This window comes from Leucoraja erinacea, chromosome 7, assembly GCF_028641065.1.
Source record: "Leucoraja erinacea ecotype New England chromosome 7, Leri_hhj_1, whole genome shotgun sequence".
Classification (NCBI taxonomy): Eukaryota; Metazoa; Chordata; class Chondrichthyes; order Rajiformes; family Rajidae; genus Leucoraja; species Leucoraja erinaceus.
In genome coordinates, this window is record NC_073383.1 from 16044751 (window position 1) to 16060014 (window position 15264).

At 39.1% G+C, this 15264-nt stretch overlaps 2 protein-coding genes across 2 annotated transcripts in view; both read right to left on the reverse strand.

The window, feature by feature from the left end:
• Positions 1 to 1454: 1454 nt before the first annotated feature.
• LOC129698676 (integrin alpha-V-like) lies at positions 1455 to 8862 on the reverse strand. Its single transcript, XM_055637834.1, has 6 exons — positions 8684 to 8862; positions 7546 to 7653; positions 6341 to 6454; positions 5999 to 6100; positions 5791 to 5913; positions 1455 to 2704 (listed from the first exon to the last, which is right to left on the reverse strand). Exons 1-6 carry the CDS (start codon positions 8750 to 8752, stop codon positions 2603 to 2605), a joined length of 618 nt encoding a protein of 205 aa, XP_055493809.1. The 5' UTR covers positions 8753 to 8862; the 3' UTR covers positions 1455 to 2602.
• A 5575-nt stretch (positions 8863 to 14437) lies between these two features.
• Positions 14438 to 15264, reverse strand: part of LOC129698675 (integrin alpha-V-like) — an 82505-nt gene continuing 81678 nt past the window's right edge. Inside the window, exon 23 of the mRNA XM_055637833.1 lies at positions 14438 to 15115. Within this exon, the coding sequence (XP_055493808.1) occupies positions 15016 to 15115 (100 nt within the window). The 3' untranslated portion in view covers positions 14438 to 15015. The remainder of the gene's footprint in view (positions 15116 to 15264) is intronic.

Here is a 15264-nt window from a genome sequence, read left to right on the forward strand (position 1 = left end):
TCATTCTAAATGATTCTCCAACACAATATTGTGATTGCAGGCAACTTGGCTAATGAACCACCTTGTTTGCTGCCAACTGATCAATATGCCACCTCCATTCTGATGTTGATTGCTCTGGCTGACTCCAACACCGTGAATGTGAAAGGGGCCCAAGAGCCAGATTCAAGATGGTTGGGATGACACCATGAAAATGCTCCATGACACCATGAACTTCATAGCCAACGATGCACAAATGAAGCTGTACCTGGATTTCATTCATGGTCAGAAATATGTGGTGGCTAAAATATCCTCTGACAGTCATAATGAGAGCCAGTACGGAAACAGGCCCCTCAGCCCACCAAGATTGTGCAAACTCATCAACTACTCATTTACATTAATCCTGCTTTTTTTTTTAAAAATTCTGCCCACTTTTTCTCCTGGAGAAAAAAAAATGATGGAAGCAGTTGTATTGGACCGACCCCTCCCACTTACATTCCTTATTCTAGCTTCACAATTCATTACTCTTCAATCCTTTTGCCTCACACCTTCTATCTTCATCTCTGGTGTTGTCTAACCACCTGCCACCCACACCCTCTCCCACTCACCTGTATCAACCTATTACCTGCCAGACTTTGTCTTGCCCATCCTCTCTTCCAGCTTTCTCCCTCCTCCCCTAAATCAGTCTGAACCAAAACATCACCCATCCATATTCTCCAGAGATGCTGCTTGATCCACTGAATTGTTCCAGCACATTTTTAAACCAGCATCTACAGTCCCTGGTTTCTACTGAAACTGTTAATTTTGAAAGATGGATGATTACCTGGTGACTAACTGTTTCTTTTGTGTTGCTGATAAACCAGTTAGTTACACGTTCTCTTCTGTTGTTCACCCACTCCCTTTCAACTAATTTCCTGCAACTTTAAAAGGCACTTTTCATGTAAAAACAAGTACAATTAATGAGGGAATGCACCATCATTGCCGGATATTAATATACCACAAAATAAATCTACAATACAAGAACATTTCAAGATGACTGTGTGGTAGGATTATCACTTTGATTAAATTTACACTGAATGCACATGCTTCTGACTTTAATACAAATTAAAATGCCAAATTTCCAATGTCTAATACTGTTTGTTGCAATGATCACAAGCCAAATACATAGAATGATTAAAAGATAACATTATTTCTGGAATGCAGTGCGACATTATTCTCATAGAAACCCTACAGCTGCTAATTTGATACTTAAGCTGTGGATTCCAAAAAACTCAGCCATAACAAGCCTTATCCACTTGCATCAATGCAGTCCTTCTAGCTATTCATTAAAATCTAAATGTTATATGTCTGAAAATGTAGATATTCTTAATATGATCGAATAAGATCCTAACCTGCTCCCTCCCTCTGCTAACATATTGCAAAACGTATGTTCATGATTCTAAATTAGCAACGATAATTTCAAAGAATGACACAGACTCTGACATTCATAACCCATTTATTCCCTTTAAAAAGCCATGAAATACAATCACCCCATAAAAATACAAGCCAAAGAACAAATGTAAATCTTAAAAGATACGTGCCAAAATACTAATTTCCCTTTAAAAAAAAATTAAAACCTACAAGGAAATAGACTGCCTGATTTTCTGATCAAAAAGAATTCTGAATATTTGGGCATTGTCATCGTATTAAATGCATAGTTTATTATTTGTAATCGAACAGCTTTTTCTACAAATGAGAGCAACTTTATTTTTTTTTAAATGCAGTACAACTGGGTTGCCAGCTCAGATTAGGTCAGTCTGCACAAATAGTAATAAAAGGATGAACACAATATTGGGTGATAATCTGATGGGTCAGTGAATTGCATTTAGGTTTTCAATGCAGTAACACAAGTGTGTGATCATCTGGGTTATGTTATGCTATAGAGTGCAACCAAGAAATAGAAAGGTTTCTGATCAGAACAGTCCGTAGTAAATAGTATCAAAATAGTTCACTGTAGTGCATTGTACATTTGCTCAATCATTTCCACCGTTAACCAAAATGAAATGCGACATAGCTACAGGACACCTTACTCTCTCTATTCACCCAATATGGGCAATCATTCACATTCCAAAACTTTTCTTTTTATTATACATTCTCATTGTAAAAACATTTCTCCAAGTATATTGGCAACAGTCATGTAATATTATGAAAAAGAAAACATTAAATCACAAATGTAAGCAATTAATACATTTAAGAGGTCTTATTCTTAAATGACTTAATAATTTGCTTTTCAGTGAGGATCTACTAACATATCGTGATATTGCACTGCAAAAGTTAAACTTAACAATACTGGTTGCTGTCAATGTATCAGTGACTGCCGGCAAGAATTTCACCATTTAAACCTGCAGCCTTTTACAGATTTTTTGAAGTGCTAATCAGTGCAGTGAAATACATGAACCACATCAGTAGGAACCAGCAAAGCTCAATTTATATTGCTCTTGCTCAATAATTGTACCTACAACCACGTCAATACAAATAAAGATGCTAGTGCAGACTGCATTTTTGGCAGTTCATTTCATACCACGTTAGTTAGGTTGTTCACTTCAAGTTCAGGCTTTAGTGTTGTTTCTTTAACATCAGACCCTGCTTAAGTTTCAACAGCCCCATCTCCGTTCACCTCCTGGGGCTGAAGTTGTTGCCGTTCAATGGAATCTTCACGTGGTGGACGAACACGTTTGAAAAAACCAAGCTATAAAAATAAACAAATTCAGACATGGTCAGCCTTCCAATTTAAAGTACAGGCACTCATTGACTTGCATAATAGGTGACAAATGTGAACTTGCACATGCGTAAGCAATTTTTTAAGTCCACTGAGTCTCCACCTTGGATTGTAAATTTACGCAGGTGCAGTAGTAGCACTTCCGTTTCTGACTTGCGTAACGTCTGAGTTACGCAAGGGCCCACAGCATGTAACCCTGACGCAAGTCAGGGAGCGTCCCTTGAACAAACCCACTTTTAGTGCAAATGAAAACCTAAAAACCTGCAGTTGCTGTAAATCCGAAAGAAAAATCAGAGAATGCTAGAAACGGCCAGGATACCAGGCACTATCTACAGAGGGAGAAATAGTTACTGTTTCAGGTCTGGGACTCTGCATCGATTTTCCCGTTCCGCTGGAAATACTGGAAGGTAATGCAGGATGAAAGATTTTCACCTCTACTTAGTAAGAATGCATGAATTCACTGAAAACATTCTAAGCTTTTGTTTAAGTATTTCCGAAGGTTTTAGTAAGCTAGAACATCACTAATGAATAATATTACACATAGAATAATAGTACATCATAGGAATAGGTCATTTGGGTCCATAATATCCGTGGCTAACATGATGCCAGTTTAAATGAATCTCTTCTACCTGCCCAGTGCATTCTAGGCACCCACCACTCTGTTTAAAAAAAATTTCTCCCACCACTTTAAATTTCGCCCCTCTTGCCTTAAAGCTATGCTCTCTAATCTTTGTACGGAAAAAGGTTCTATTCCGTCTATTCCAGCCATAATTTTATAAATTATCGGCTTTGCACTCAGCCTCAGATGCCCTGGAGAAAACAATCCAAGTTTGTCCTCTCTTCAAAGCTAATACTCTCTAATCCAAGGCAGCATTCTTGTAGACCTATTCTACACCCTGTCCAAAGGTTCCACATCCTTTGGGGTGACCAGAATTGCACACAATCCTCCAAATACAGTTAAACTAAAGTCCTATAAAATTGCAACATGCCTCTTCATGTCCTGACCCATGAAGGCTAGCATGCCATATGCCTTCTTTACCACTTTATCTATTTGTGTCGCCACTTTCAGAGAGCTACGGACTTGGACCCCAAGATCTCTCTGTACATCGATTTTGTTAAGGGTCTTGCCATTTACTGCATGCTTTCCCCTTGACATTCAACCTCCCAAAGTGAAACACCTCACACTTGCTCCATCTGTCATTTCTCCACCCCTAAGGTTGGTAGCACAAGCTGCTCCTATTCCAGAGAGTTGGGGGGGAAGGTCAATAAAGCTGTTAGCATCTCTGCGTTACAACACTTTACTTAGTAAATGCAAGAATGTTTTATTATTTGGAATAGACTAAATTTGGGCATTCTGTTTGTAATGTTATCTACAAAGAACCCATTTGTGCAATGTCCACATCTTACTAAAACGCTCTCCCACTGTTAGCCCACCCTCATGGAAGCCTCATGATTCTACCTGCAAAACACTTGATTTAGAATTACTCCAGTATCCCTCTAGGATGTTTCCAATGGACCAGAGGTCATAGGCTCAAAATTAAATGGCGCTCTTTTAGAAAGGAGGTGAGGAGGAACTTCTTTCGTCAGAGGGTAGTTAATCTGTGGAACTCTTTGCCACAGAGGGCTGTGGAGGCCAAGTTTTTTTTAAGGCAGAGATAGACAAATTCTTGATTGGAACGGGTGTCAAGGGTTATGGGGAGCAGGCAGGAAAATGCGATTAGGAGGCAGAGATCAGCCATGATTGAATGGCATTCTCGGTGGGCTGAAAGGCCTAATTCTACTCCTATAACTTGTGAAGTTGTAAAAACACAATATTCTCTCAGAGTCTGCATAGAAGTCCCAACATCAATGCTCAACTGATGATTTTAAATAATCATGACAAATTCCTGCTCAGTTTTGATTTACACCGATTTATTCAGACTTACCAGCAACAGCTGGCACCCAGCAATAAAATCCAAAGCTTAAACCCCATCTTTCCAGAGGATTATCAGTCCCGAGATTGCAAACATAACAATGTTGCTTTGTGCACGTCTTATACTGTGCTTATCTTAACAGATATACAGCACCTTTTATGCTCAGGTTATTAATTAAACTTAGGTTTATAAATTAATAAACAATATCTTTTCAAAGATCAGTGATTTGCCAACTCAATAAATTTAATTTGTCATTCATTTAATATCCACTCATGCATTTGTAGCACTAATTTCAATATTTTCTGGCTGCCTATAATTTTATAACCATCGGTTCCTTGTTCTCAGTGGATTTAATGTATTGGGTTGAATTACTATAACAAGTTTAAATAATTTGCATGGGCAAATTGAATTCCCCTTTAATCTCAGTTTACAAATTAAACCTGTAACATTAATCCACATCATATTAATTCACCAATCAGTACCATGAGTATCATAGATAGTTATGGCAGGGGAACAATAAAACACAGCTATAAACTTGTTTTTCTCTATTAGATAACTGTCACGGACATGATAAAAGAAAATGTGATCCATAAAACTTCACATGCTGTTTCCAACTTCGTCAGGATTAAATCTGTCCTGACATTTATATTTACAGTTGTATAAAGGGCCTGTCCCACTTACGCGACCTTTACAGGTGACTGCCGGCACCCGTCATAGGTCGCTGAAATTTTCAACATGTTGAAAATTCAGCGACGACCAGAAAGACGCTATGACTCTTTGGAGACCTTTGACGACCATAGGAAACCTCTCACGACCAGACAGGCTGTATGAGAGGTCTCCTATGGTCGTGAGAGGTCTCCAAAAAAACGTAGCGTCCTTCTGGTCGCCGCTGAATTTTGAACGTTAAAAATTACGGCAACCTATGACAGATGCCAGCAGTCGCCTGTAAAGGTCGCGTAAGTGGGACAGGCCCTTCAATCGATTCTGAATTGCAGAGCAGACGTCCTTTTGTGGAGCATATTTGTGTTACAAAACACCTCTCATTAGTTTAAGATAATGTCACCATGGGCCTACTATCTAGTGACCTCTCTGTACCATTTAGCAGAGATTTATTCAAACTAGACAAAGTAACACAGTACTTACCTTATACATTACAAACACCAGGAGACCTAAAAGCAGAAGGCCAGCTAGGAGTGCCAATATAATGACCCAGAATGGCACCTGGTGAGGAGGTGTAGGTTTGTCCCAAGTCACTAAGGTGGTGACCTACGATTAAAAACAAACTGCTGGTTATACAACAATTTAAAACTATAATTTGAAGTGTATTAATGGAGCTAAAATAAGCACTCACCATAATAAATCCAGAAGGAAGTTCAGTAGAGAGATTTTTATATGGCATTTCTATAACATTGTACGTTGCAGAAGCATTCAAGGAATATGACTGATTCTCTTTCTGGTAACATTAAAAAGAAATGGAAAGGTTATTTACTTTGATGTTTTATATTCAATTTCCAAACTGTCTTCTCCATGACAGTTTCCATTAGACCCAATAACTTGCATATCCATTTTCAAGTTACTGGTTATCTCATAAAACACCCCCAGGAACAACAACTGCACAGAATAGTTACAGAATACAACAGGTAACAAATAAAGCAAAAAGGTTAAGGAAGAAGTGAGCATACTTGTTACTCACCTGCATGAATGTTTCAGCCCACAATCGTGACCTGATGTGCAGAACAACACTCTTGCCTCTTTCCAGTTTACCAATCTGGCAGGTTATCTTCATACATTCTACGATACCACATTCCTGTAGGAATTAACATATTTGAATCCATTGACACATATTCCCTTCAATTAGTTCTATTTAAAAAATGTACATTGTGGAAGCTTTGGACACTTGAAGCATATTTATTTTTCTGACATTAGAGTGCTATTTATGAATTAAAGAATAAATTTTACCTTAGTAAAAATGGGAAATGCCATAATATGAATAATAATGCCATAATATAAATGCCATAAATACCAAGGAAACTTAGAAACTTCAATACAGATTTACATCTTCACCATCCACTGTGGAATTTAAAATAAACATTTTAATCCTGATTTATCAGGTTAATCTGACAAATTTCCATGCAGGGAGACACAAGGAACTGCAGATACTGGTTGTCCCCTTCCACCTAATATCCTTTCCGCTGGCTTCACATTTCACTCCTCTCTTTGTCTCACACCCTTTGTATCCTTTCATCTCTAGTCCTTGTCCACCCATCTGCCAATCAACCCCCTCCCTCACATGTATCCACCTATCACATGTCAGGTTTTGTCCTACCCCTACCTCTGTTCCAGCTTTCTTCCCACCCCCCCATAATAAGTCTGAAAAAGTTCCAACCTGAAACATGACATTTCCCTGTCCTCCAGAGATGCAGCCTGACCCGCTGAGTTACCCCAGCATTTTGAAGTTTCCATTCATAGTCACTCAACAGTGATGCTTCAGGAAAGGGTGCACCGATATGGGGCTCATACTGTGCTGCACTGCCCTCAGGACTTGAAAGCTTGCGGACAATCATAGCCTAGTCTCAATCACTTAATGCAGGGTTTCTGGTATAAGTATAATCAAAATCTGGTGAAAGTAAACAGCTTTGAAAGATAAAGGAAATTTTGATATTTCATGCTCATTTTCTCATCACTTTAACAGTAGAGGATTAGAACATTGGATATGGAATATAATTAGAATAAGTATATGGTTTAAAATTAAGTTTCTTCCAATTCCCTGATTCAACTTGCCTCTCAGTATATTCTTAAACAAACTGGTATTTCTATTTGAAAAGATTTGTGAAAGCAGGTTTTGAACACCAGTGGTAATAAACTTCAGAATTGACATTGGTTCCACTGAATACACACCAGAACTTGAATTCCTTCTAAATCATTTGTACTTCTGCGTTTTCTGTGGTGTCGAGTTTCTGGAACTGTAGTTGCTGATAATGATTGGTTTGTCTTCGATTCTGCAGTCTGCAACAAAATGAATAATAAAATGTCAAAAACATTTTTGTTGCTACATTATTTCTGCATTTCTATTCATAATGAAAATTCACCATCTAAAGTGGACATGCTCCTCAGTTTCAATATTGTCCTTTAATATGCCAGTGTTTTGAAAAATGGAACTACAGCATATTGTATTCTGATCATGTGCAAAGTTGGCTCATTCTGGTAATAATCAAACTATTACCAAAAAAGTTATTCAGTCCAGAGTAAAAAGTTATACAAAAAACGATACCATGCATGCCCGAGATAATGCAAACCCTAATGAAGATGCTTATACGGGCATATTAAACATCACTAAAACCTCAAGAGTCAGGCTCTCACAATCAAACTGATCAGATCAACGATCTCTTGCCCAACCAAATCCAGAGAAATTGGCAGTAGACATTTAGTCTGTTGATACGAGAGGGGAATTCATGTAGATCACCATACCCAACCATGGTGAAGCCCAGCATTAGATGCAAGAGCAAAGGGCACAGTATTTGTATGATAGCACCGTCACCTTATGATCATAATTTTGAGGTTGTTCACTTTTTTTTTTTGGCTGTGGGAGATACTCTAATGATCAGCTCACTTCCTAACGCCTCAAAGTCTTTGCATCACCCACAAACGTTAGCAAGAATGTGACTGAATACTCATCATTCATTTAAATGTGCAACTGCAAAAAAACACTATACATGAGAGAGGTTTTCAAATGTATGCCCCTTTCATTCCCAAAGATTACTTGAAACTGAACTGTTCCCTAAGGAAGCAACAACATCAATGTCTCTGGAACCTTCAAGGTATTCACAAGATACCAATGTTCCTCCTTTGTGCTGGGAGACACAATGCAGACTATGATCAATCCCTACCTACTATTATTATGGCAGCACCATTACCATAAAGACTGTAAGAGTTCAAGCCATGGTATTTCGTCAATGCAATTAGGTCATGTTAGTGCAAAAGAAACAACACAAAGTAAAATGCAGCACCTACTGGAACTGATAAATGCAATACTTACTTTTAAATTCAGTGGGTTGATAATTGTGCCTGGAGTACACATCATAGGACCCTCAGACTTGAGCTCCATTACATACAACAAGAAATTCTCCTTAAACTTGTAGGGCCATTGCAGATCCAATATGGCTTTGCTAAAGGCACTTGGTCCATTGTTCCGTAACTTTAAAAGACAGATTTTCAATTAACATTCTCATATTAGCAGCTGTTACAAAGTATACCCCCTGTAACAAATTGTCAAACAGGACTTCTTGTGACCGCACCGTTTAGCTCTTCATTACATCCTACACTTTAGGTTTTTGTTTATATCCACAAACTTCTGTCGTCATTTTTCTCTTCTCAACACACTATTCACATGATATGTTGAAATTATCTGCACTTCTGTAATGCTATTATCACGGAGTCTACATCAGCATTCTGATTCTGATAAACTCCAAGGCATGTAAAGGGTACACGTTCTTAACAAATTCAGTCTTCCAAATGTTGGGTGTTGCTTCCGTTTCTCCAAATTCATTCATCAGGGTTGTCCCTCCAAGTCAAGCTTTAGTTAATTGAATTAATATTCACATTTTTTTTCACAGGATGGAAAGATTCGCAGTTGGTAATTTATATTTCATATTCATTACTGCTGCCTTCTCCTGGAGTCGGTGTTTCCAATAAAACAGACCTGTTCTTTGTCTTTGGTCTTGTTTATACCCATCACCTTCCCAGCTAATCGCAGTTCATTGGAACAATGCAAATAGCTTGGAGACTGGAACCGAATTTTACATCTTATAAGGTGATTTTGTTTACCTTGCTTAGGATTTAAAGTTATAGATTCATTCCTAGTCTTTTGATCTTTTATTATGTTAAATAAAGGAATATTAAAGATGTTTTAACTTTCAAAACCTGTTATTCTGATAATTTACTTTTCCACAATTTAAATTGTTTTATTTATTTTCTAAAAACAATTTTCCACGGTGAGGTTTACCCATAGCTTTCCCTCATAAATTCATAATGATAGCAACACAATTAGGCCATTCGGCCCATCAAGTCTACTCCACCATTCAATCATGGCTGATCCATCTTTCCCTCTTAACCTCATTCTCCTGCCTTCTTCCCATACCCCCTGACACCTGTACTAATCAAGAATCTATCTCTCTGCCTTAAAAATATCAATTGACTTGGCCTCCACAGCCCTCTGTGGCAATGAATTCCACAGATTCACCACTCCTAGAAAGCTGTACAACACCATCTTCCCTTGAGAGTTATTAGCTGGAAATAAATCCTGGCTTTGCCAATAACCAGCATTCAAGAATAAATTTAATACGAAAACATTATTTTTTACAAAGCAATTAATCCAAAGAAGGTTTCAGTACTCAACATTGAAAAGAGCATTTTAAAAATTAATTGGAGGACCATTCTCTGGCACCCACGGTGTCGAACCGGATGGCATCATCCTGATACAGACTTCTGCTGCCGCAAACGCAAGAAGGAGAAGTCTGCTTACAAAAACTGCCTTTCAGTTAGGGAGATCAAAGTCAGGAGAGAGCCTGAATTGCAACCACTCATGATATAGCAACCACTGAAGTTTAACTCGGAGAACAATACTTCTTTCACATATTCATAGAAATGGTAAATACTTCCATTTTGCACATTTTTTGTCCTCAATGATACCCAATATCGAATTGCATATTAAATAAAAACTCAAGTCAAGGCAGCAATGTCATACCCAATTTAAATTGGAGGAGGATTTTCCACGGTGAGGTTTACCCAAATCATTCTCATAAGTACAAATCATTCGGCCCATCAAGTCTACTCCACCATTCATCAGACCATCTTTGCATGACTAATGGACCCCCTGACACCTGTACTAATCGTTCTGAGGGTCTCTCTGCCTTAAAAATATCAATTGACTTGGACTCCACAGCCCTCTGTGGCAATGAATTCCACAGATTCAACACTCCTAGAAAGCTGTACAACACCATCTTCCCTTGAGAGTTATTAGCTGGAAATAAATCCAGCTTTGCCAATAACCAAGAAGAATTTAATACGAAAAATTAAAAAAAAAAGCAATCAATCCAGGAAAGAACATAGCACTGTCTGCAACAATCATACTGAAGTTGGACTGCTGCATATTAGAGTGGAGCAGTTTGATGTACTTCTTGGAGTCCCTTTCTCAGCCAAATTTCTGTTCTCTTTAGACTCTAGATTCTAGAGAGCTCTCTAGAATGATGCCAATAGTAATGAAATACTCAAAATTGATCTGCAGTGAGATTTTCCATCTCGCAGGTCTCTATATAGTTTATTCTCATAGGAACACCACTCTCCACTAACCCATTTCCCCCCAAACTAAGCTCTCTAAAAATACCAATATCCCTGTAGTCTGTGAATGCCTGTGCAAAGTGCCCATGCCCATAGAAACATAGAAACATAGAAATTAGGTGCAGGAGTAGGCCATTCGGCCCTTCGAGCCTGCACCGCCATTAAAAAATATGATCAGGCTGATCATCCAACTCAGTAACCTGTACCTGCCTTCTCACCATACCCCTGTCCCTTTAGCCACATCTAACTCCCTCTTAAATATAGCCAAATGAACTGGCCTCAACTACCCTCGGTGGCGGAGAGTTCCAGAGATTCACCAGTCTCTGTGTGAAAAAAAGTTCTGCCTGAGATTTCCATTTCAAAGGATTCAATATAGTTTATCCTTAAGCTGTGACCCCTAACCCATTTCTTCCCCAAACTAAGCTCTCTAAAAATACCAATATCCCTGTAGTCTGTGAATCTAGCCTGTCCAACCCACTCAGCCTCCTTTACAGCAGAAGGGAAAGTAGATAAAGTATTCTCTCATTGCGTGTATTGGGTGACTTTGTTACATGCAGCGAGCAGCTATTGGAGAGGTGGCAGAGATTAGCAACAGAGCCACTGCTGCTTGAGCGACTAAATGTGGGAAACTAAGATTATCGTGAATGTCAAGACATGCGGAGCTCATAGGAAGTCACACATTTCCAATTGAATATTGCCCTCTTTAAATTGAGCGGTTTTAGAAGAAACTAGACAAATAGAACCTGGTTTTCTTCCATGTAATTAAAATATTTTTATTTTAAAGACAGTGGGTTTGAAAAAAAAAACTTGCCATTGTTGAATGCTGCACTGCTTTTATAATTTGGCAAAGATGCTAAAAGAAATTCAAAAATGTGCATAGAATTGCCCTAGCCCAATTATGTTCAAACTTTTAACAGCATTTTAACAGCAATTTTAACAGCACAATCCTATACCAACCCCTCCCCCACTTCACAACTGCTCTTAGAGCAGTTCCTTCGCTCCCGAGATGCTGCCGCACCCACTGAGTTTCTCCAGCATTTTTGTCTACCCTGCTCTTAGAGCAGTTCCTTATGAAGACAGGAGAAGGATTAGTAATGCTGTGTACAACTTGCCAGAAATAACCAAGTCAATTGCTAATCACGGAAGTGTGAAGATTCTGCTTAGGGGCAAGGATGAAATAAATCATCTTTCATGCACTTACAGTGCATTCAGAAAGTATTCAGACCCCTTCACTTTTTCCACATATTGTTGCGTTACAGCCTTATTTTAAAATGGATGAATTCATTTTTTTTATCATCAATCTACACAATACCCCATATAATAAAAAAGTAGGTGTTTAGAAATGTTTGCAAAGTAATTAAAAAGAAATAACTGAAATATCGCATTTACATAAGTATTCAGACCCTTTACTCAGTACTTTGTTGAGGCACCTTTGGCAGCGATTACAGCCTCAAGTCTTCTTGGATATGACACTACAAGCTTGGCACACCTGTATTTGGGTTATTTCTCAAATTCATCTCTGCCGATCCTCTCAAGCTTTGTCAGGTTGGATGGGGAGCATCGATGCACAGCTATTTTCAGATCCCTCCAGATATGTTCAATCTGGTTCAAGTCCGGGCTCTGGCTGGGCCACTCAAGAACATTCACAGATTTGATACAAAACCACTCCTGCGTTGTCTTGGCTGTGTGCTTCGGGTCATTGTCCTGTTGGAAGGTGAACCTCTGCCCCAGTCTGAGGTCCAGAACGCTCTGAAGCAGGTTTTCATCAAGGATCTCCCTGTACTTTGCTTCGATCTTTCCCTCAATCCTGAATAATCTCCCAGTTCCTGCCGCTGAAAAACATCCCCACCACCACCATGCTTCACCGTAGGTATGGTATTGGCTAGGTGATGAGTGGTGCCTGGTTTCCTCCAGACGTGACGCTTGGCATTCAGGCCAAAGAGTTCAATCTTGGTTTCATCAGACCTTTTGGAAAACTCCAAGCAGGCTGTCATGTGCCTTTTACTCAGGAGTGGCCTTACTGCGGAGTGGCCACTCTACCATAAAGGCCTGATTGGTGGAGTTCTGAAGATATCGTTGTCCTTCTGGAAGGTTCTCCCATCTCCACAGTGGAATTCTGGAGCTCTGTCAGAGTGACCATCGGATTCTTGATCACCTCCCTGATCAAGGCCCTTCTCCTGTGATTGCTCAGTTTGGCCGGGCGGCCAGCTCTATGAAGGGTCCTGGTGGTTCCATTCTTCCATTTAAGAATGACAGAGGCCACTGTGCTCTTCGGGACCTGCAATGCTGCAGAAATTGTTTTATACCCTTCCCCAGATCTGTGTCTCGACACAATCCTGTCTCGGAGATCTACGCACAATTACTTTGTCTTCATCGCTTGGTCTTTGCTATGATATGCACTGTCAACTGTGGGACCTTATATAGACAGATGTGTGCCTTTCCAAATCATGTCCAATCAATTTAATTTACCACTGGTGGACTCCAATCAAGTTGTAGAAACATCTCAAGGATAATGAAAGGAAACAGGATGAACCTAAGGTCAATTTTGAGTGTCATAGCAAAGGGTCTGAATACGTATATAAATGTGATATTTCAGTTATTTATTTTTAATTACTTTGCAAACATTTCTAAACATCTGTTTTTGTTTCCTCATTCTGGGGTATTGTGCGTAGATTGATGATTAAAAATTTTTTTTTTTAATCCATTTTAAAGTAAGGCTGTAATGCAACAAATTGTGGAAAACGTGAAGGGGTCTGAATACTTTCAGAATGCACTGTAATATTTGATCTCACCTGTGTGCAGTAATTGTTAACTCACTTAAAAAAAACTAACAATAAATCAGACTGAAATCCAAAATAAACCAGAAGTTTCAAGGATACCCAGCAGATTAGCAGCATCTGTAAATCAAACATTGGAGTCGACAATGTAAGATCTGAGCATGGTAGGAGGGTGGGTGTTTTGTGCTGTCCGTGAGTTTGCACGTTCTCCTGTGACCACATGGGTATCCTCCAGAAGTTCTGGTTTCCCTTCTCATTCCAAGAATTTGTGGGCCATAGGTGCATTAACCACTGCATATTGCACTGCATGTCGGTAAGTGGTGGAATCTGGGGGAAGTTGATGAGAAGGTAGGGAGAATAAAATAGGCCAGGGTAGGGTTTGTGTAAAATGAGTGTTTGATATTCAAGATAGACTGGGTGGACCAAAGGGTTGGTTTCCATGCTATCTCTTGGACTGTATTTTGGGTCAATATCCTATTACTAAAATTAATTTGTTCTTATCAATTTAGTGTGTGCAGTTGAAAGATCATGACGGACAACCGATGCATCTTCCAATGAGCAACACACCATCAACCTTTAAATATAACCTGAGCATTGCATGGCCTTGGGTGTAAATTTGAATAATAATATAGGAAAACACAACTTCAGACCCCCCCCCACCTTTAATTTTCAGTATTGAATCAGCTATAATTTAGATTTAGCTCTTAGGGCTAAGGGATTCAAGGGATATGGGGAAAAAAGCCGGAACGGGGTACTGATTTTGGATGATCAGCCATGATCATATTGAATGGCGGTGCTGGATTAAAGGACCGAATGGCCAACTCCTGCATATATTTTCTATGTTTCATTGTGCCAATACAGAACTTTAGATGTTGAGATCATGAGAAAAACACAAAAGGCAGTCAGGCAGAACCCATAAAAGGTATGGATAGACAATGTTTCGGGTCAGGACACTTCTTCAATCTGAAGAGTGCCGACCCTGAATATCACCTATCCTTTCCCTCCACAGATGTTGGCTGACCCACCCAGACACTCCAGTACTTTGTATTTTAAATCCAGGGATTTTAGTCAGGAAAAAATAAAAAACAAACTGTTGCACAGTTTATTCACACCCAAGTGCTTTACATTCTTATTGCACAATCACCTCTTGCAAAAATTACTGCACTCTATATGAATGATTTACGCCATTCATCATTCTTCAACTTTGGGAATGACTTGAAATCACAATACCATCCAAAGTCCTTTATATTAGTGTTTAAAATGTTAATACATACCCTCTGATATCAACTTGAGCCAGGACAGTAATGTCAACTGTGTAGGATACTATTTGACTCTTCCCATCATGCTTGTTGGAACTGTAAAATAAATTTATATTTGTAAAACTTGTTCATAAAAGTCTCTGATCATCAGCTGACTAACAGGAGAAGGCCAAGAGTGGACAGGGCCTTCATATCTGCTGCACGTGTCAATAGACAATAGGTGCAGGAGTAGGCCATTCGGCCCT